This window comes from Peromyscus leucopus, chromosome 4 (genome assembly GCF_004664715.2).
Source record: "Peromyscus leucopus breed LL Stock chromosome 4, UCI_PerLeu_2.1, whole genome shotgun sequence".
In the NCBI taxonomy this organism is placed as follows: domain Eukaryota; kingdom Metazoa; phylum Chordata; class Mammalia; order Rodentia; family Cricetidae; genus Peromyscus; species Peromyscus leucopus.
The window spans coordinates 95,476,861-95,499,231 of NC_051066.1; the positions used below are offsets into that span (position 1 = coordinate 95,476,861).

The following is a 22,371-nucleotide window of genomic DNA, read 5'->3' on the forward strand; positions in this document are numbered from 1 at the left end:
GAACCAGCTCTGTGTCTTCCCGACGGGATGACTGTGGGCAGGGCCACCTCCAGTGATTACTAGTGGTGGAGCAGGCAATTATTCACTCCTTTAATAAGGATCTGCCTATTTTTCTATGGGTGTCTACTGTGTGCAAGGTGGTCTATCAATAATAGCAGATGTTTCACTGGCTAGTATGAAGACAACGCCCGTGTTCACACTACGTCCTAGAAAGAGGGAGGTAGAAAGAGGAAGCAAGTAGGAAGAATGATAGCCCCCAAATACACGGTGTTTTGGCTTTGGCCTGTGTAGGGTAGCAGTGGGAATGGAGAGTTGACAGTTCCTAAACAGATCTTGGAAAACTCTAGTCCTACAACAAATTGGAACACACCCTAGGAAGGTGGGTAGGAGAAAAAGAAAATGGTCTTTCTGATAGGAGAATACTTGGCGATAAAAGGTAGGCTACGGAGAACGAATAAAGAAAAAAATTGGGTGAAAAGCTCAACCCTTTGGAACAGGGATTCTAGCAGATCTTGGTGGGGAGCGGTCACAGCCGTCCTGGGGGCACATGAGGGGTTCGGTGTCTAGTAGGTGCTTTATGTTCTGAGAGGGCTGTGCGGGATTCTGAGGTCAGGGTCTAGAACAGTGTTGGGGTGTGGCAGGGGCTTCCAGCCGTGGCTCTGAGGAGAGGATCCGGGGCGCCACGCTGGAGACTGGAAAGTATTTGGGGGAAAGGAGGGGCGTGCCGGGTGCCTGTCCAGGGAGCCGGGCAGGTCCTCCGCGGCGGCCGTGGAGTGGCCGGGGCGCGGGTCCCGCTGCACCGGCTGGAGATGGGCGGGGAGGTCGGGTGGCCGCGGCCGAGGTTAGCGCCGGGCTCTCGCCACCGGGGCTGCAGGAGGAAGGGGGGGAGGAAGGCGGGGGGGGGGGCGGCACGAGCTCCGCGGAGGGCGGGCCGGGAGGAGGCGGCGGCTCGCAGAAGAACATGAATCAGCGGCGGCGGCGGCGGCGGCGGCGGCTGCTGTGCAAGGAGCGCGGTGGCCCAGCCGCGGCCCCGGGACTCCTCGCTGCTGACGGCGGTGGCCGCGGCTCGCGGCGGCCGCGGGTCCAGGACGCCCCGACCGAGCGCCGCCCCCCGCCCCTCCCGCGGGCCTCCCGCCGCTCCTCCTCCGCCGCCCTCCTCTCGGCGCTCGCGGGCCGGGCCCGGCATGGTGCGGCGTCGCCGCCGATGGCGCTGAGGCGGAGCATGGGGCGGCCGGGGCTCCCGCCGCTGCTGCTGGCGGGGCTGGCCTCTCTGCTGCTCCCCGAGTCGGCGGCCGCAGGTAGGGGTGGCCCGGGAGGCGGCGGGAAACGGGGGGCTGCTGAGCGGCACGGCTGAGCGGCGCAGCCCAGGGACGGCAGCGGGGAGACCCGGGCCTGGGCCGGCCAGAGGTTGGGGTCGGTGGCCGGGGCTGGAAGGCCGAGGCTGGGGCGCAGCGGGTGTCGGCTGCCAGACCTCCGGCCGCAGCCCCCCCGCCCCCAACTTTCTCGCGCCCGGGGCTGGCTCGGTGCAAGGGAAGAGAGTGGGGGGTGTGGGCAGCCGGGGGTGCTTAGGACTGTGTTTTCCCGCCTCTATCTTCCTAGTTGTTCGCTTCCTTTTCCCCAGTCCCGAGGACCCATTCTGCCTTCCGCACACCCCCGAAGGTCCCACTCGGAAACTACAGGGTCCGGGTTTGAGCACCCGGGGCTGTGAAGGTGCCGGATTCTAGAATACCTCTGGCCGTACTCTAGTTCCTGTGGCCCTTGGCGCTCCCGGAAACCCGAAGAGCTTGGGCTGGATGAAGGTTACTGGTCCTTGTGAAGATAGCCACATAGCCACTGAGACATTTCCCCGAGGCAGGAGGGCAGCACCTTTGTTCGCAAGTTCACTGCTGCACACATCTGGAACTACTGGGTGTAGAAGGGGTGTGAGGCTATTTCTCCTCGTTCCGTGTGGGTGAACGGAGTAGGGTAGAGAGAGGCGCAGGGCAGCAGCCATCCACCTGGCATTTCTTAAAACTGAGTTCTTTGCTATATCAGTCTCTCAAGGAGGGGAATAGGAAGAGAGAGGGTGGAAAGTATTTACGGGCTTCGAGGGGCGTATCTGGTGCTCAGAGAGCCCAGGAATTTACCTAGGGTTACACAGTAAAGCGCTGGAAGAAACAGGTCCGGATTTCATTTATGCGCATACTTCACCTGCCCATCAGTTTAAAAATATTTCAGGAGGGTGTGTGTGGGTGTGTGTGGGTGTGTGTGTCCCCACCCTTGCCTGAGGAGGGTAAGATTCCAATAGGTGGGCCTTGTTATGCCCCAGTAGCTCGGGGGTCTCAGGCTCCTGCTTAGGGCCCCACCCCTCCCTTCTGCCTCCCATTTTCCTAGCACCCGCCCCTGCACACATTCAGGTATTAATAGAGCAGGCGGCTGCCAGGAAGGCTGCCATGTGTTTGATCTGACGTGGTTTTGTAGCCATATGTTCCCCACTTCAGGGGAGCACTCCCTCCTCCCCTCCCTCAGCCGCCCTTCGTTTGGCAGGGTGGGGTGCAGGGGTACTGGCAGCCGCTCGGGGCTTGACTGACACCCCGGGCAGAGAGCTGGCAGCCTGTTGCACTGGTTGGGTAGAGGCGTCATTCCCAGGGCAGTACCAGCTCCGGGAGATGACAAGTCTGCACTGTTTGAGCTCAGTTTGCCTTCTGGTGATTGGGCAATAGGGAGCTATGGGGAAGAGGCCCTCAGTGCTAAAGGAACTGGGCAGTGACAGAAAACTGGAGGTCTCGTCGTACCCCTTCTCCCAGCCTGGGTTCAGGCCGCCTTCCTTCTCACAGAAGCTTGTCTCTGCTTCTTGGCACCGGCTGAGGATGAGGCTTCTAGCATAGAAACTGCTTTCTAGAAGAGAATGGGGGATGTTCCCAGAGACGTGGGCTGTCTCAATCGGACTGACGCGTTGTCTTTCCCTTCCCTCAGGCCTGAAGCTCATGGGAGCCCCAGCGAAGATGACAGTGTCTCAGGGGCAGCCAGTCAAGATGAACTGCAGTGTGGAGGGGATGGAGGACCCCGATATACACTGGATGAAGGACGGGGCTGTGGTCCAGAATGCAAGCCAGGTGTCCCTCTCGATAAGCGAGCAGTACTGGATTGGCTTCCTCAGGTGCAGGACTGTGGTGTGGGATGACAGCCGGGGACACAGCCTGTGTCCATTTCAGGGCCTGGGAGCTGAGGCTGTGCTGGTGTCTAGAGGTCTGTGGTTTTAAAATTTGGCAAACTCTGGAACTTTCTAGAAACTGGCCACACTAAACCCATTAAGTTTGCCCAGCAGAGCTATTGCCCCTCTTTTTTTTTTTCTTTTTTTTAATGTCAGGGTCTCATGTGGCACTGGATGGCTCAGAGCTCACTCTCTGTGTATAGACAAGTCTAGCCTCAAACTCACAGTCCCCTTGCCTCAGCCTCTAGGGTGCTGGGATTACTTCCCTTGACTCTGAGAAGTAGCCCTGATCTCCTGTCTCCACAGCCTGAAGTCAGTGGAGCGGTCTGATGCCGGCCTGTACTGGTGCCAGGTGAAGGATGGGGAAGAAACCAAGACTTCTCAGTCAGTATGGCTCACCGTGGAAGGTGAGGAGGCTGGAGCTGGATGGGCCGTTTGGCTTGAAGCCGAGAACTGTACCTTTACAGAAGAGAACTCGGGGCAAGCTGGACTGCCTTACTGTCTCCTGTGACCTAGGCTCTAGGCCAGTGGTCCTCAACCTTCCTAACGCTTCGACCCTTTAGTACAGTTCCTCATGTTGTGGTGACCCCCCCCAACCATAAAATTGTTTCCATTGCTACTGTGAAGGTCTAGACATACAACAGCTACTTCGTAACTCTAATTTTGCTATGGATATTAATCATAATGTAAATATTTTTGAAGCCAGACGGTTGCCAAAGGGGTCCTGACCCACATGTTGAGAACCTTACTCCAGGCTCATCCAGACACCAGGGACCATACCTGCTGGAGTCTGGATGTCTAAGGACCAAGGAGGCCACTAGGCCCCACAATCTCTGACGTCCAGTCTGTTTCAGCCTTCTGAGCAACAAACTGTCAAGCATTCATCAGAAGCTGGACCTTGTTCTGCCAAGAGGACCTACCGGGAGGGGGAGGGGAGGGGATGGGGGAGGGGAAGGAGGCTCCACAGCTGCCGGAGCTCGGAGCTGTTCAGCCCTGGAGAACAAAGTGACTAAGAAAGTAACAAAGGGCCCTGAACGGGAGCCGGGAGCCAGCCGGAGCCTGCCAGCAGAACTCTGCTAAAGCTCCCACCCACTCCCCCTCCCGGGGTGCACCTCCCCCCACCTCCCCACCCCAGCCTCTCCAGTACTCTGAAGGGCTGTCGGAGCGGGTCTGGAAGGGACTGTGGGGGCTGGCAGCAGAATCTGCCTTGCCTAAGCGGGCAGCGGAAACAAAGCCCACGCTGCCCCCTCCCCACACCTGAGGCCCGCTTGCGGCCGACCTCAGGGTCCTGTGGTGCTGGCCGTACGGAGTACTTCAAATGGAAATGAACTTGTGATTTGAGCGGTAGGAAGCTGAGAGATGCAGGGCTAACTCCCCCTCCTTTTTTTCCTCCCTAGGTGTGCCATTCTTCACGGTGGAACCAAAAGATGTGGCAGTGCCACCCAATGCCCCTTTTCAACTGTCTTGTGAGGCCGTGGGTCCTCCGGAACCTGTAACCATTTTCTGGTGGAGAGGACCCACTAAGGTTGGGGGACCTGCCCCCTCTCCCTCTGTTTTAAACGTGACAGGTGAGCAGCCTCAGGAGGGGGCTGTGAGCGGGGAGAGAGCTGGAGGGAACACTGTAGAGTTGGGATCTGCATAAATCTGCGTTTGTTGCTTGGGCGTCCAGAGCAAACGCCAGTGTCAGGGTGCGTGAGCCATGCCATTGCTGAGCTCATTAGTCAGGTGTGCTGTGCCGGCTAGGGGGGCTGATTAGGTGTGATCCTGCTGTGTGTGCTTAAAGAGGGTGCTGGGGCCTCCTTCCCTCACCCACGGCAGCCTGGTCCTTGCACAGCTGGCCCGAGAGAGGAATTGTGTGAGATCAGGGGTACCCATCCTCCCCCCTCCCCAGGGAAGGAGCCAGAAACCAGCCCACGCAGAGCTAGGGAGGAGTGTCTGGCAAACTGGAAGAAGACTCGGCTCAGGCTATAGAAAGGGAAATGGGGGAGGGTAAAGGGAAGAGGGAGGCCAGCATAAAAATACAGGGCCTCCTCGCTTGACGGTCCTTTCTAGAAAAATTGCCAGTCTGTTCATATCCCATATACAGTTATCCCCGAAGCAGTCACACCTGCACACTCTCCCAGACCCTCAAGATCCTGGGCATATACATCGCATGTTTGTGAGACTTGCCAGTCTGTGAAACTAAGTGTACTTTTCCCAGTTGAGGCTTGAACCGTGCAAAACAGATGAGTCTGAGCATGAAAGGGAAGTCCCCAGGAATCTGAATCTTGATGGACTAGGGACCTGCTGGTGCCAGGGCAGGACCTGTTCAGAGCGGAGGCTGGGTTCGCAGCTTCCAGCTCTCCTCCAGATGTGCGTGGTTAGGCGCCTCAGGCAGCCAGCCCTGTGATAATAAGCACTCAGTGGATCTCCTGAACTACTGCACACACCACACTGTGCTGGGCACAGAGGGGGCAGGAGGAAAACAAAAGAGCAGAAGCCACCTTTCCAGCCTCCAGAGAACTGAGGACGCTTGGGTAGACAGGACACATGCAGGAGGAGCTAAGACTCTCCGAATGTGACAGCGACGGGCAGAGAACAAACAAAAGGCTCTGGTATGCACCATCGAGGAGTTGCCAGAGAAGGGAGGTGCCCTGTGCTGTTTGTGGGAGATGAGAGTGAGGTGGGAGGCACGGTTATAACATTTCTCTGAGCTCTCGCTGTGTACTGTGCACTTTAAAATCAATTACCTGATTCTTAAAATCCTCCCATTGGACAGATGGGGTGACAGAGTACCATGCAAGCCTTTTAGACTGCAAAGCCCTTGTTCCTCCGCACTACCATACCCCACTGTCCACCCCCTTCCTTTGGCTGGAGGGACTGCTAAGATGTTCTAGGGAGAACCTGAATTGAAGACCCTTCTTCCTAAACTCACTCAGTGGGGGTTACTGCTTGGGGGACTGACTAAGGTTTTCTGGCCCCAGGAGTGACCCAGCGCACAGAGTTTTCTTGTGAAGCTCACAACATAAAAGGCTTGGCCACTTCCCGACCAGCTATTGTTCGCCTTCAAGGTAGGGGGACACAGGCTGGGGTGGGGGGTTGGGTGGGGTGAGGAGGACAGGGGCAGTCTCAGCCAGCTGTCTAGCAGTAGAATTGGCTGGCTAGCCAGCTTGCGTCCGCTCTGCAGGAATCTCCAGGTGAGGGGTAACTGGCGCAGCTCCCATGCCTAGTGGGAGCACCTGAGACCCTGCTACAGCAGAGACAAGAATAGAATCCTGACGTCACAGCAGATTTCCCATCACGAAGCAGAGTCCCTGGGAGGGAGGGAAGGATGGAGCCGGCAGGAGGTGGTCAAGGCTTTTATTCAACCTTGTTTCTGTCTCGGTGTGGAGGGAAAGGGGGTGGGGGCAGCAGCCTCGCCGATGGCAAAGGGGACCCAAGTGTTGGTGCAGAGGGGGAGGAGAGAGGGAGGAGAGGAGCCAGTATGCAAAGGTTCTCATCTGGAGAAGCCGGGCAGTTGCCTGTTTCACCTTTTGTCGCCCCAGAACACCCCTCCCCCGCCTTATTCTTTGGTCAGTGTCCTTGATTCGGTAGGCAGTTTCTGCCCCCAGCCTAGGCCCTCTCCCAGGTGTGAATAATAGTGCTCTCCTGGAAGCTGGTTTATGCACCCCTGTGCCTCGGACATGCTGAGGAGCCATCTTTAGGGGGTGCTCCATGCCCTGGGACAAATGCAAGGCTTGACTGCTGGTCTTCTTCCCTCCCGAATCTTTTTCCTGGGTGCTGACATGAAGTCTCTATCCACAGCTCCTCCTGCAGCCCCCTTCAACGTCACGATGACACCATCTCCAGCCGCAACGCTAGTGTGGCCTGGGTGCCAGGAGCTGACGGTTTAGCCCTGCTCCATTCCTGTACCGTGCAGGTAGGCTGAGATGACCACACAGGCTCTCGCTGACGGCTGGCTCGTCCTGGCCGCACTGTGTGACGGCGCTGTCACACTTCTAGGCTTGTCTGGGACTCTGGGTCTGAAGCACTATCCAGATGCTGCTGCTTGGTAGGAAGAACCCAGGCTATTTATTGTCTCTCTGTCCTTTACTTTTGTAACAGAGGGGCTCAAAGCTTGGGCCTTCTTTATGCTAGAAAGCAGGTCCACAGCAGACTTGGGTATCTGGAAGATTCTTTTCTTCTTTTTTGTTGTTGGGTTTTTTTTTTTTTTTTTCTTCATTCCTTTGTTTTTTGTTTTTGGACACAGGGTCTCTCTGTGTAACAGCTTTGGCTGTCTTGGAACTAGCTCTGTAGACTAGGCTGGTCCCAAACTCAAGAGATCTGCCTCCCGAGTGCTGGATTTACAGGCATGCCCACTACTGCCCAGCTGGAAGATTATTCTTTCTTTCAATTTACTCCTCCCTTTCAATGCTAGGAATCACACTTGGGCCTCTCACATACTAGGCAAGCCCTACACCACCGAGCTCTAAGAGTTTTTCTTTTAACATATCTGATAGTCTTCCCTCTCACATCCTGCTTCTGCCCCAAAAGAGAACAAGAGGACCAGAAGGGGTCCTGACCCCTGCTGACTAGAAAAGGTGGGCAGGGTTGATACCACAACTAAGAGCCAGGGCAGGCTTGCTTGCTTTTGTATTTACTCAAAGGGGATTTATTATTTTTATTATTTATCATTATTATTTGTTTGTTTGTTTGTTTGTTTTTCCTGTGCTGGGGACAAACCCAGGGCCTTGTACAGGCTAGGCAAACACTCTGTGACTATGTATTCCCTGTTCTTTAGGGAGAACCTTTGAAACTCTTCTAATTATGTCTCCAAGCCAGGATGGGCTCTCCCCTGGCTTCACCCTGGCCACAGCCCTTTGTCCCTGGGCAGAGTCTGCAGGGCCAAGGGAACAATCTTATCTGGGTCATCCTTACTGCCACATAACACTCTATACATTCAGAATGTCCTGCCCTGGCTGCCCTGGGACTGAGTCCAGGGTGTGTGTAGTCTTCTCCTCTGGCCCATCCTTCCAAAGGTAGACCTTTGCTTGTGATGTGTGTGTCTAATGGTAGCCACTGGGAGGAGGTGGGTGGGAGCAGCCAGCATTGTCCATAACCTTGCGTTGGAAGGCCCTCATGGTGTAGACTCATTTCTGAGGTCCAACTCTTCCAGTGCTACCATATCAGGGATTTGGAGAATTATAACTGGGAACCCAACCTTCTAGGTGGTTTTGAAGATTTGTTTATCAAGACGGAAACATAGAACCAGGCATGGTGTTACACACCTGTAATCCTAGCTCTTGGGAGGTACAGTCAGGAGTTCAAGGACCAGCTTGGGCTATGTAAGACCTGGTCCCTGCCCCCCCCAAAGGTAGTGGGGAGTGGGGGAATGCCCAGAAATATAGCTCGGTTGGTAGAGGAAGTCCTGCACCCCCTCCCTAGCACCACCTAAACTAAATCAGGCATTATGCCACCCTGTACTCCTGGTCCCAGCACTCGGGAGGTTCAAGGATATTCTCTATTTTTTGTTGTTTGTTTTGTTTTGTTTTTTCAATACAGGGTTCATCTGTGTAACAGCTCCGGCTGTCCTGGATCTCGCTCTGTAGACCAGGGGCCTGGAACTCACAGAGATCCACCTGCCTCTGCCTCCCGAGTGCTGGGATCACAGGCATGCACCACCACTGCCCGCCTCAAGGGTATTCTTGGCTACAGAATGAATTCAGGGCTGGCTTCAGCTACTTGAGGCCTTTTTGGAGGAAGGGGAGGGAGGGAGAGAGAGAATATGACAACGAAAAGAAACTCGGCTAGGGATGTGGTACAGTAAACAGCACTTGTTTACATACATGAGGGCCTGCATTTGATCCCCAACACTTCTAAATAAATAAGTAAACAGATGGATTGGGTGATTTTTTTTTTTTTTTAATGTTTAAGGATTTAACCATGTTGTATATGAATTGTGTATATGTGTGAAGGAATGTCAGGGGTTGAATTCAGGGCTAATGTGTGTTAAGTGACTACTTGGCTACTGAGCTCTATCCCTAGGCACACACATAGGCCTTTGTATTCTTGTCCTGGGCCTCCAGAATGTAAAATGAGAAGCTAGTTCAAGGAGCCCTCTGCTCCCCATTTTTTTTTTACCTTGAAAAGCGCTGAGCTTTGGGGTGAGTAAGTAAAGATGGCAGGTGCTTTGAAACAGTTAAGCACTAAGTACAAATAGGCAGGCAGCCGGGCATTGGTGGCGCACACCTTTAATCCCAGCACTTGGGAGGCAGAGCCAGGCGGATCTCTGTGAGTTCGAGGCCAGCCTGGTCTACAAAACAAGTTTCAGGACAGCCAGAGCTACACAGAGAAACCCTGTCTCGGAAAAAAACAAAACAAAACAACAACAACAAAACCCAAATAGGCAGGCAGAGTTTTCGGAATTGCTGAGACATCAAGAAAGTAACCTCACTAGCCTAGCGTAGTGGTGCACGCCTTTAATCTCTGAGGTCGAGGCCAGCCTGGTCTACAGAGTGAGTTCCAGAACAACCAGAGCTCTGTGGTGAGACCCTGTCTCAAAAACAACACCAAAGCGGACACTTGTCCTGACTCCCAGTCCTCGCTGGGTATCGGACTCGGGGCCTTGCCCGTGAACAACAGTCTACTACAGTGCCTGTACTCAGTCTCAGAATAAGTAGGACTCCTCAAGGAACAGCTTCTGTGAAATAAAGAGGTTGAACCTGGTTTGGTCTTGTGGTGGAGACGAGCTGGAGCAGGTGTTTGCTGACAGACAGAGGAGACATTTCAAGCTCCCATGCCATGCCTACCCTGTCTTCCATCCCACCTCGGGGACCTTACCTCTGTCATCAGTTTCTGTTTTGCTTTTTCTGAAGGTGGCACTGGCCCCAGGAGACTGGGAGGTTCTGGCTGTCGTGGTCCCTGTACCACCCTTTACCTGCCTGCTTCGGGACTTGGCCCCCGCCACCAACTACAGCCTTAGGGTGCGCTGTGCCAACGCCCTGGGGCCCTCCCCCTACGCCGACTGGGTGCCCTTTCAGACAAAGGGCCTAGGTAAGGAATGCAGCCAGAGGGGGGAGACTGGAGAGGGAGGGAAGGCTTTCTTCAGTCAGCACTTATTGAGCACCTACTGCATGCTACTGAATACCACTTTGTATCTAGTTCTTGTGGGAGGAACCGATAGATAAGCAGACTGGAAACCATGGGACGGTATGGTCAGAGAACTCGAGGGGGGAGGGCAAGCAGAATCCTCTAAAGAGGGCTAGAATACAGCTCCGTGGTGGATCCCTTGACCTAGCATTCAGGAGGGCCTAGATTCAATCCCTAGTATCTCTTAAAAAAAAAAAAAAAAATCCCCTTGAGATGGCCAGCCTTCATCTATAAAGCTCAGACTGGAGAACCACAGAATTTAGTTAAAAAAGAAAACTCGTGTTTTAAGTGTGTTTGTGATTTTGTTCATTCATAAGAACCCTGGGCTGTGGGTTGGAAAGGCCTGGGGGACAGAGGCCTGAGTGCGGTCTGAAGGATGAGAAGGAGGCATGTGAACATTTTATGGGAAAGTGCAGCAAGTCAACCAACACTGCCTTGGAATTTGCTTGTAGTTCTCTGTTAAAAGAGGCTGGGGGGGGGGAGGGGCCGAGCCTTACCAGGGTGACTAAGAGCCGCGCTGGCTGGCTGTAGATGTGGGGGCTGGGCCGCTTCTGTCCTGCCCAGGCTACCCTCGCCCCAGCCCAGGGGGTTGTTAGCAGCTGCAGCCTGGAGCAAGCCCTTCCCTCACGCTCTGCTTTCGGAGTTGTTTAACTCTTGGTTTGTGTGGGATAAGGATGGCAGGAAAGGTAGGGGTCCTAACAACTTTCTTTGGGTGCAGCGCCAACCAGAGCTCCCCAGAATCTCCATGCCATTCGTACCGACTCAGGCCTTATCCTGGAATGGGAAGAAGTGATCCCTGAGGACCCTGGGGAAGGCCCCCTGGGACCTTATAAGCTGTCCTGGGTCCAAGAAAACGGAACCCAGGTAAGGGGAGACAGCCCCTCGGCTTGCCTTGCTGTGCTGGAGGGGGAGCACCCTCCACCTTCTGGAAAGGCAAGATCCCTGTCTCATTGGTTTGTCTCTAGCACTGGGATGGCCCGGTGGCCACTTTGTATGCCAAGCAGGAAGCCTGTGCCTGCCCCTACAAATGGGATGGGGGTCTGGAGCACAGATAAAGCTTTGTCCCAGCTGCTTCTCTCATCCTTCTCTAGGGATGAGGCTTGTTTGTGGGCGGGAACGTGGTGACTCTCAGGAGGTTGTCTTCTACGGCCCCTATCACTCACTGGCTCCTAAGGTTCCCCGGATTCCTAGCTGAACTTTTTTCTGCCCTCCTTACCCCAGCTGGAGGCTTCCCCAGACTCAGTGTGGGGGTGGGACTTTTCCTGGCTGCAGGATGAGCTGATGGTGGAAGGGACCAGGGCCAATCTGACCGGCTGGGATCCCCAGAAGGACCTGATTTTGCGTGTGTGTGTCTCCAATGCAGTTGGCTATGGGCCCTGGAGTCAGCCACTGGTAGTGTCTTCTCATGACCATGCAGGTACGGCGTGCCGGTGGGGTAGGGATCAAGGCTTTCTAAGAGGAGGCAGGTGGCAACCTCCACCTCCCCCCCCCCCCAATTAAAGAGCCCAGCAGTTGAGATTGGGGTTGGTATTTCTAGCTTGGTTTTCTTCCCTTTACTTTGATCACACTGCAGGTCACCACAGCCAGGGCCTGTCCCAACTCAGGTAGAAACTCTTGGATCTTTCTCTGGGATCTTTTCCACTTCTTGACTTAGGAAAGTCTTCTGTCAAGGCTGTGTGAGGTGGCCATCCTGGGGAAGTTCTAAAAGGACACTCGGGTGTCATCCTGTGTCATCCTGGCTCATGACGTTGCGTTTCCTTCCCACAGGAAGGCAGGGCCCTCCCCACAGCCGCACATCCTGGGTGCCTGCGGTCCTCGGGGTGCTCACCGCCCTGATCACTGCTGCTGCCTTGGCCCTCATCCTGCTTCGGAAGAGACGGAAGGAGACACGGTTCGGGTAGGAGGTGTAAGGAGGTGGGGCCGTGGAGAGTGAATGAAGTAGGTGGTACCACACGGCCTTGTGATTGACCTGAAGTTCTGGATTCCTCTTTAGGCAAGCCTTTGACAGCGTCATGGCCCGAGGGGAGCCAGCTGTGCACTTCCGGGCCGCTCGGTCTTTCAATCGAGAAAGGCCTGAACGCATTGAGGCCACACGTGAGTGGTGGAGCATCATAGACGAGAGAAGGCAGGCTGTCTCGTGACCCCTACCTTTTACCAACTCATAATCCAGCTAAAGCATCCGAACCCTGACAAGTCCCAGAGTAATAGCAAAGACACCAAATTCCCTGGTGGAGCTTATCACCACAATGTGGGGATCCACGCTCAGTGCTGAGTTCAGGGAGCTGGGTGGAGATGGCAGGCTGGAGTTGGGGATCCAGGCTCAGTGCGAGGACAGGGAGCAGGGTGGAGATGGCAGGCTGGAGTTGGGATCCAGGCTCTGTGCCGAGGACAGGGAGCGGGGTGGAGATGGCAGGCTGGAGTTGGGGATCGGCTCTGTGCGAGGACAGGGAGCTGGGTGAGATGCAGGCTGGAGTTGGGATCAGGCTCTGTGCGAGGACAGGGAGCGGGGTGGAGATGGCAGGCTGGAGTGGGAATCCAGGCTCTGTGCTGAGGAAGGGCGCTGGGTGGAGATGGCAGGCTGGAGTTGGGGATCCAGGCTCTGTGCTGAGGTCAGGGAGCGGGGTGGAGATGGCAGGCTGGAGTGTGGCTTTGACTACAGCTCTGCCCTTTCTCACCTCCTCCCGCAGTGGATAGCCTGGGCATCAGCGATGAATTAAAGGACAAGCTGGAGGACGTCCTTATCCCAGAGCAGCAGTTCACCCTCGGCCGGATGTTGGGCAAAGGTGTGGGGGACTCTGTTGGGGCTGGAATGAGTCTGCCCTCTCTGAATGTATCGTTCCTGTCACTTCCAGGGTGTAGGGTGTGTGAATTTAGGTCAGCTCCTATAAACAAGATAGACCTGATGGATGCCTGATTTGGGGGGTATTCCGTGGAATGGTGGCTTGAGGCAGGGAAGACGGGGAGCCATTTCCCAAAACAGCCTCCTTTAAGAGCCTTAGGTGATGATTTGATGACCATAGAGTGTCCCCTGAAAGGGAGGGAGTAGGGAGCCTGAGGGGTCTCACTCTCCACTGGTTTCCTGCCTAGGAGAGTTTGGGTCAGTGCGGGAAGCCCAGCTGAAGCAGGAAGACGGCTCCTTCGTGAAAGTGGCTGTGAAGATGCTGAAAGGTGAGTTGGACCGTGGGATTTGTTGCCTGCTGGGGAGGAGGGGTAAAGGAGCAGCAGAGCCTAGAGCAGGCTCCGCTCCAGCAGCAGGGATGCTGACTGCAGCATGTGAATAATTCAGAAGCATAAGCCCACACAAAGACTCGTGCCCTCGCCTTGCTCTCCGCCGCCGTCAGCGGTGACAGGTCCTCACGGTTCACTCCTGGGTGATGACAGCGGTGCTTGGTGGAGCTCAGGGGCTGTCCATACCCAGGGGGACGGCCAGTCATCTCTGCACTGGAGACACAGAGGCAGGGGATCGTTAGAAGTTTGAGGCCAGCCTGGGCTACGTAGTGAGTTCCAAGCCAGCGTGAACTGTGAAATGAGACCTGAAAGAAAAGCCTAAAAACTCAGACCTGGAGCGGTACTTCAGCACTTGTGAGGGGTAAGGCAGAGGCTCACAAGTTTGAATCCAGGCTGGACTGTCTCGAACAAATGAGAAGAAAAGTGAACAGGAAAACATTAGCAGGCAGAGAAAATGCTGGAAAGCCCCTGTGAAGCCCGGGGCTTCTGAGGAACCGGTCTTGGGAGTCTTGGGAAGATGTGGAGTGAATCTTGTTTCCCTTCCTCCCCCTTCCTTTCTCCCAGCTGACATCATTGCCTCAAGCGACATAGAAGAGTTCCTCAGAGAAGCAGCTTGCATGAAGGAGTTTGACCATCCACACGTGGCCAAGCTTGTTGGTGAGCCCAAATGGGGGAGGCAGATATAGAATAGGGCTAAAAATACGCTCCACCAGCTCGAGAGGGCAGCCTGGAGGAGAGCAGTTTGGATACCCAGTGAGCAAGCAGGTAGTGAGTGAATGAGGTCCTGTCTGAAATCGGCTGTGAGGAGCTTAGCTCAGAACTGCTCGTGTGGGCGGAGGAGGGACAGAGACATGTACGGGAGCCAGGAGCAGCAGGCAGAGCCCTTCATGGGTACCCAGGCGGGAGCCAAAGTGCAGTGGTAAATGACGGTGATGACGATGGAAGCCAGCAGGTAGGGCCTGAGGCAGCATCCCGCTGTCCTTCTGCGCCCAGTTCTTGACTCTCCCTTGTCCCCCAGGGGTGAGCCTCCGGAGCAGGGCTAAAGGCCGCCTCCCCATCCCCATGGTCATCCTGCCTTTCATGAAGCATGGAGACTTGCATGCCTTTCTGCTCGCCTCCCGAATTGGGGAGAACCCGTTGGTGAGTGCCTCAGGTGGGGGTGGCCGGGAGGCAATGGGTGGGAGAGTGATGCCTGGAAAAGGGACAGAAGAACCCGGGCGAGAAGAGGCTTGGTGGGCAGGACTCAGGGCGCCATCAGGAGAGAAAGGGTCAGAGCCCGATAGTGTTTAAACTGGCCTCCTTTTCCCTCTTGAAGCCCTGCTGGGAATTTTAGATCGGGTAAAAACCTTTTTAGGAAGAAGGCATTTGGTTCTCTAGCTCTTTCTCAGGCTTGCCAAAGTTTCCTTGGAAGGCCCTTGGTTCCCTTTCCAGTGATTCTTAAGACAGTCTTTAGACTTTCTGGCCAGGGAACTTCATTCATTGCCCCTGAGGGGTGGGAAGGTCCAACCTGAGCTTGCCCTGTCTGCCTACCAGAACCTGCCCCTCCAGACTCTGGTCCGGTTCATGGTGGACATTGCCTGTGGCATGGAGTACCTGAGCTCCCGGAACTTCATCCACCGAGACCTGGCAGCTCGGAATTGCATGTAGGAATTCTGGTGGCCTGGTGGGTGTGAGACAGCCAGTATACCTCCTGGCGCTTGCTGCTGTCACCCCCTGCCTTGGATGGAACCTCCCATGCATGGGGATAGCCTGGCTGTAGTAAGACTGTGAACATGGAGGAGACTGACTGTCTTTCAACGCCCCTCGCAGGCTGGCAGAGGACATGACGGTGTGTGTGGCTGACTTTGGACTCTCCCGAAAAATCTACAGTGGGGACTATTATCGTCAGGGTTGCGCCTCCAAATTACCCGTCAAGTGGCTGGCCCTGGAGAGCTTGGCTGACAACCTGTATACTGTGCACAGCGATGTGGTGAGCAGGGTGGATTAGTGTGGGTGGATCTGCGGGACCCAAAAAGGGCCAGCAAAGCTCTGCTCTCTGAGCTTCGATTACTGAGTTACGAGACCCCAGAATCCTAAAATCTGGCTCTGCTTAACTCAGGAAACCTGGTAACATTCTCCCCCAACCCTGATTCTATACCAGTGGGCCTTCGGGGTGACCATGTGGGAGATCATGACTCGTGGGCAGACGCCATATGCTGGCATCGAAAATGCTGAGATTTACAACTACCTCATCGGCGGGAACCGCCTGAAACAGCCTCCGGAGTGTATGGAGGAAGTGTAAGTATCCTGGGTAGGGTTATAGAAGGAGCTTCGACTCCTGGCTGCTATCCCGGGACGAGCTCAGAACTTCCACTGGACTTTTGTTAGTCCTGCTTTTGGTCCTTGTCGTTAAGAATGAAGATTGACCTATTCCATATTTACCCTCAAGCTCTCTGTTTCTCTTCTCCCTTTCTTATCCTCCCCCCTTTTTTTTTCTGGAGGGGGAATGTTGAGACAGTTAGTTTCCCTAGGCAGCTTAGGTTGGCTCAAACTCTGAGTTCACTTTGCCACAGTCTCCAGAATGCTGGAATCTACAGCCATGAAACATCATGCCCGGCTCCTACCCCGTATTTCTTGCTCCAGGCTTTTCCTAACACTATTGTTACCAGTTTCTAGGGGGAATCAGGAACCATAAACGGCAGAGAAGAGTTGAGCTCAGTGCAGGGCTCCTTTGCCTTCTTGGGAACCCAGCTAGTCTGGAAACCTGGCTCTAGCATTGGGCCCCTTCACACAGAGCTGTACCCCGGGAAAAACAAGCAACCCCCCCACTGTCTTTTCTTGGCTAGGACAAGGTGGGGCCTGGGCTTCTTTCTTGGTTTTGGCCTCCCCTTGAAGGAGAGGACCTGAGATCCTGGGAAGAAGGAAACTGACTCCTCTCTTTGCTGCAAAGCACTATGGAGCAGGGCGGGACTCCCAGTGTAGTGTAAACAAACCCTTGTGACAGGGTGATGTAATTGTCACTGACCTTAGCTGGGCCCATTAGGTATTCTCCCAGGCAATCTTTCTCTAACCCTATAAGGAAAAGGCTTATTATCTCCATTTTGTGGATGAGGAAATAGGATTAAAGAGGCTGAGTAACATGGCCAAGGTCACACAGCTATTATGTGATTAAGTTGGTACTTGAACCTGGATCCTTGTGGTTTTAGAGTTCATGCTCTCAACCGAGAAATCAACTGTGTTGGTCTGTTCTAGTATTACTCTGTGACGCCAGTCAAGCCAGAGTGGTTCTGGAGAGTGAATACATACATGTTCCCTTGTTCCATGTAGCTTTCGAATTAGACCTCCAGAGTGCCCCAGCCATGAGCAGGTGGAGGAAAGGGAGCTGAATGGTGGTATTCTCCTCTCAGGCAGTGGATTTGAAGTGCCTGGAGCCTGGCATCAAAGAACAATTTAAAAATCATTTATCACCAGGTGTGGTGACACACACCTTTAATTAATCCCAGCGCTCAGGAGGCAGAGGCAGGTGGCTCTCTGTTAGTTCGAGGCCAGCCTGATCTACAAATTGAGTTCCACGACAGCTAGGGCTGTTACACAGAGAAAAAAAACCCTGTCTAGGGAAAAAACAAAACAAAATATTTATTTATTTATTTTTTTTGGTGATGGGAATTGAACTCACTTACACCCCAGCCCCTCACTCATACTTTGGATGGAAGTCTGAGTGCAGGAACCAGCCCCGCCCACCTATTCCTTAAGCAGAGTTCGGGCGTTGTTGAGATTGAAAGCTCACGTCTCCCCGTGGCTGCACCCAGCCTCAGCCCTCTTCTAGAGCTGCAGAAGCCGAGCTCGGGGAAGCAGTAGAGACAGACCCTGGCTCAGCCTTCTCCCAGACTGTAGCTGCTGCTGTCAATGAAGGGTGGGCGGACACTGGCCTCCCACCAGGCAGCCTGGAGGAAAGGTGCCAGTTGGCTTCTAGCCGCCTTGAGAATATGTCCCCGTCTGGCCATATACCCGTAGTCTGGACTGTTCCCACAGCCTGCCTGGGGTCTGGCACTTCCTGCCACTGGGGCCTCTATCAGGAGGGCCTTTTTTGTGAGACAGTACTTGGGGCTTTTGCCATGAACAAGAGTCAGGCACTGCTGATTGCATTTTGTCTCAGACCTTCCCCATGAGGGAAGGAGTGTGGTGTGTGTGTGTGTGTGTGTGTGTGTGTGTGTGTGTGTCCATGTGTCCGTGTCCTTAGAAACAGTGAAAGCTATAAGAGAATCTAAGGCTAGTGAAATTAAGTGTGGGGTGTGGTGTTCCTGGTAGAGGAAGAGGGCTGGAAGCTTTTCTGAAAATGTAAGCGTACATGAGTGGGTTCTGCCTCCTGTGGACTTGGGACAAAGAGGGGCGTGTACATGTCTACCTCTTAAAAAAGTGACCCTGAGTCCTGGGTCTGGGGTATGGTAGCTCAGCACTAGACTACTTGCTTAGTATGCACGGGGCCCTGGATTCTGCAGCTCCACAGAACAAAAACCAAGGGAAACAATCCTGACTCCAGGCTTCTATGTAAGACAGAGTACTTGTACTTAGTCTCCCTCCTGGGACAGCGCAGAAGTTTGAAGCTTCTGTGGCTTCAAATCATAGATCAGTGACTTTGGGGAATTCGTCTGAGATGGTCTCACTCATCCTAGACCAGACTCAAACCAGCGCTGTAGAAGCGTACTTTGAACTTCAGACTCCCCTGCCTCCACCTCCCAAGTGCTAGAGTTACAGGAGTATAGCAGTTAGGAGGTACTGGAGATCAAACCCAGGCCCTTGTGTATACCAGGCAAGCGTCCTACCAACTGGACTGCATTCCTAGCCCAGTTTTTAATTTTTTGAAACAGGACTTTGCTTTGCACCTTTGGCTGGCCTCATACTCAAAATGCATCTTGAGCCCACTTCAAACTGGTAGCGATCCTCCTGCCTCTACCTCCTGTTTGCTAGGGTTACAGACGTGCTTAACCACTCCTGCCTACTCTGTTACCAGCTACCTATGTGACTTTATTAAGGATTTTTTTTGTTTTGTTTTTTTTCAAGACATGATTTCTTTGTGTAGCCCTGGCTGTCCTGGAACTGGCTCTGTAGACCAGGCTGACCTGGAACTCACAGAGATCCCACCTGCCTCTGCCTCCCAGGTGCTGGGATTAAAGGCATGTACCAGGATTTTTTTTTTTAAATTATTTATTTTTATTTTATGTGCATTGATGCTTTGCCTGCATGTATGTCTGCGTGAGGGTATCAGGCAATTGTGAGCTGGGAATTGAACCCAGGACCTCTGAAAGAGCAGTCAGTGCTCTTAACCTCTGAGCCATCCCTCCAACCCCAGTGCTAGGTTTTTTTTAAAGGTTTATTTTTATTATTTTTTAATTGTGTGGATATGTGTGTGTGAGTATATATGGATGTGAGTGCTGGTACCTGTGGAGGCCAGAGACATCAGAGCCCGCTAGAGCTGGAGTTAGAAGGTGCTTATAAGCTGCCTGACATGGGTTCTGGGAACTGATCTTGGGCCCCCTGCAAAAGTAGTACTCCCTCTTAACCACTGAGCCATCTCTCCAGCCTATGTCAAGGTTCCTCATCTCCCCACGCTTCAATTTCCATATTTTCAAAATAGGAACTGTTGAAGACAGGGCTAGGAGATGGCTCAGCAGGTAAAGGTGCTTGCTGCCACACCTGGACAACCCGAGTTTGATCCCAGGGGCTCAGCAGGTAAAGGTGCTGGCTGCCACACCTGGACAACCCGAGTTTGATCCCAGGGACCCACTCACTCGGTGAAAGGAAAAAGCCAATCCCTGAAACTTGTCCTTTGACCATACATGTGTGCTGTGATGCATGCCTGTGAGTTCATGAGCATGTGCACATTTATGCACACACACACACACACACACACACACACACACACACACACACAATACACGTAATCTTCACCTGATGCACAGTAAGCCTCCCACACTAGTGTTGAAGAATTGTTTCCCATCTCAGGGTGGCCACTACCTCTCCTCATCTTCTTTCTACCTCAGGTATGATCTCATGTACCAGTGCTGGAGTGCCGACCCAAAGCAGCGCCCAAGCTTCACATGCCTGCGAATGGAACTGGAGAACATTCTGGGCCAACTCTCTGTGTTGTCCACCAGCCAGGACCCCTTGTACATTAACATTGAGAGAGCTGAGCAGCCTGCTGAGAGAGGCAGCCCCGAGCGGCCCTGTGGAGAGCAGCCTAGCGGCGAGGCAGGGGACGGCAGTGGCGCGGGGGCAGTAGGTGGCATCCCCAGTGACTGTCGGTACATCTTCAGCCCTGGAGGGCTGGCTGAGTCACCTGGGCAGTCGGAGCAGCAGCCGGAAAGCCCCCTCAGCGAGACCCAGAGGCTGCTGCTGCTGCAGCAGCAAGGGCTACTGCCTCACAGTAGCTGTTAACCTGCGGGCAGAGGACAGCTGGGGCCATCCACCTGCCTCTGCTGGCCACGATGCTGGCTGGCTAAGCCCAGCCTGATCACAGCCCAGGCAGCAAGGTCTGGAGGCTCCTGTGGTAGCCCTCCCAAGCTGTGCTGGTACCTGGACTGACTAAATCGCCCAATCCCAGTTCTTCCTGCAGCCACTCTGGCTGGCCTGGCATCAGTTCAGGCCTTGGCTGAGAGGAGGTGAGCTGGAGCTGGTTGCCTGAATGCGGGCAGCTGGCAGGAGGGGTGTGTGTGGCTATGTTTCCATGGGTACCATGGGTGTGGATGGCATGAGGGGAGGGTAGCAACAGCCCTGTGGGCCCCTACCCTCCTGGCTCAGCTGCTCCTACTTCTAGTGCATGCTTGGAGCTGCCCGCAGCCTGGAGGCGCATCAGTGCCCACCACACTTGGGTTTAAATGCCAGGTTTGCCCCTTAGAGTCACAAAGAGATGCCGTTGTATTGTTCACTTTTAGGTGACAGGAAGGGAGTGGTATACTTGGGTCCCAAAGCCCTTGGCAGGAGATGGTGGGATATTCTCAGGTCTGAATCCTCATCACCTTCCTGATTCCCCACCCTGCCAAGGCCTGGAGCTGGCTGGGTGCCTCTGAGGCATTCGGGAGGATTTTCTGAGTCTGGGAGATGGAGGGGTGCTGGGGGGCTTGCCCAGAAGTGAGTGGAACAGTTCAGGACCCCTCCAAGCTTCCACAGTCTGTCTGAGCATGCTGCCAAGTCCCCAAATGTCCCCAAAACTAACAGAGGCAGTTTTGCCCAAGCCTAGCCCTTCCACACGGTGACCCTTAGGTCCACCCTCCTCTAAATGGACATCCTCTTTTGTCCCAAGTCTCCAGAGAGAATCAGCCTGATGGCTGATTGATGTGGGTGAGAGAAGTTCCTGGACCCAGGGCTGGGGTCTCGGCTCCAGGAACCTCCTGGAGTGCATGGGGTAGGCCCTTACTGTTAGGGACATTTCTAAGCTATTAAGTTGCTGTTTCAAAACAAATAAAATTGAAAACTAAAGAATCAACGCTATTTATTTTTAAAGTTATTACTAATACTTTTTTTTTGTTTTTTGTTTGGGTTTTTGTTGAGACAGGGTCTTACTAGGTATCCCTAACTAGCCTGGAACTCTTGAGTGCTAGGATTAAATTCCTGTGCTACCATTCCCAACCCAAGGCTTTGTCTTCTAAGTGTTTACATTTTCCCCCCTTCCAGTTCAGGAAACAGTGAAGCATCTCTGCACAGAGAAAAGTCTGGAAAGATATGCCAAAGTGTAGACAGCTGTTATCTTTACATGATATGACTAAGAAAGCCTTTTCTTCCTGTTACCTAAATTTTCTGAGTTAAACACAATATGCTTCTCATTAGCAGGTTAGACCCAGTAACTCTCTCCATGTTAAAGATAGTACATTGTCTTTGTAGACACTAGGAAGATGCAAAATGTCGTTAGTCCCACCACCCAAGAGTAATAAACCCCACTGGGCTCTGGAAAATGCAAACATTTTGACATCCAAGTTGGAACAGAGAGGCTGTTCTCTCCACCCTGTCAAACATTTCCTTAGGTCCTCGTTTCTTCCTCCTGTCAGGAACCTGGGAATCAGTGGTCAAAGAAAGGTGAGCCTCTTGAGGATTAGAAATACCAGAAACAGAGTTGCTTCTCAGTATTCCACCTGCAACCTAGTTTCAGGTCCTGGCATTGTGCAATAGGAGCTTTCCTCTGCTGGGGCGGAGAGGAATTGGGAGAGGCAAAGCCACAGCTCTGCTGGCTGAGGGCAATGGAATGAGGTAGATCCCTTCCCGGAGCAAGTATCCTGAAAAACCTGTTGCTGGTTCCTCAGGTCTGGTTCCCACATAGCTTATGAAACCTGAATTCAATTCCATGCAAGTAGCTTTTGAAACCTGAATTCAGTTCCATACAAGTAGCTTTTTAAATACCTCATGCCTTTATCATTTTTAATGGGGTGGTGATTAACTGTGAGATAACATTGGGAATTGGCCAGAAGACCCTTTCCTCTCAAGCAATTGTCTGCAGGGAACCTGCGGCTAGGTTCATCCAATATGGTGTTCTAGAAGTAGGAGTTTAACCTCCATCCTCTAGGACAGGGGAGAGAGGCGGAGGATACTCCAGGAGTAAAAGACACTGGAAGCTTAGCGGAGTGGTAACTCCTTCCCAGCACTCCCAGGAGCACCTTTAAACTGGTAGATTTTGGGTTTTTTTCTAATTTTTAAAAGTTTGTTACAAACCAGTCAGTGGCACATGCCTTTAATCCCAGCACTTGGGAAGGCAGAGGCAGGCAGATCTCTGTGAGTTCAAGGCCAACTTGGTCTTGAGTTCCAGGATAGACAGGGCTATGAAGAGAAACCCTGTCTTAGGGGGGAAAAAAAGGTTTGTTACTATGTTCTGTTTT

At 53.6% G+C, this 22,371-nt stretch overlaps 1 protein-coding gene across 1 annotated transcript; it reads left to right on the top strand.

Annotated features, from left to right (window-relative positions):
* Positions 1-1,129: 1,129 nt before the first annotated feature.
* On the top strand, positions 1,130-20,990 carry LOC114692312 (tyrosine-protein kinase receptor TYRO3-like). The gene is given in 20 exon segments (XM_028867986.2): positions 1,130-1,298; positions 2,956-3,139; positions 3,500-3,600; positions 4,591-4,761; positions 6,157-6,243; positions 6,977-7,006; positions 7,009-7,091; positions 10,027-10,204; positions 11,019-11,164; positions 11,573-11,717; positions 12,068-12,197; positions 12,294-12,394; positions 12,988-13,083; positions 13,388-13,468; positions 14,093-14,185; positions 14,547-14,668; positions 15,062-15,171; positions 15,338-15,497; positions 15,669-15,805; positions 19,549-20,990. Coding segments are annotated over 20 exon segments (2,643 nt in total). The 5' UTR covers positions 1,130-1,204; the 3' UTR covers positions 19,943-20,990.
* The last annotated feature ends 1,381 nt before the right edge of the window (positions 20,991-22,371 follow it).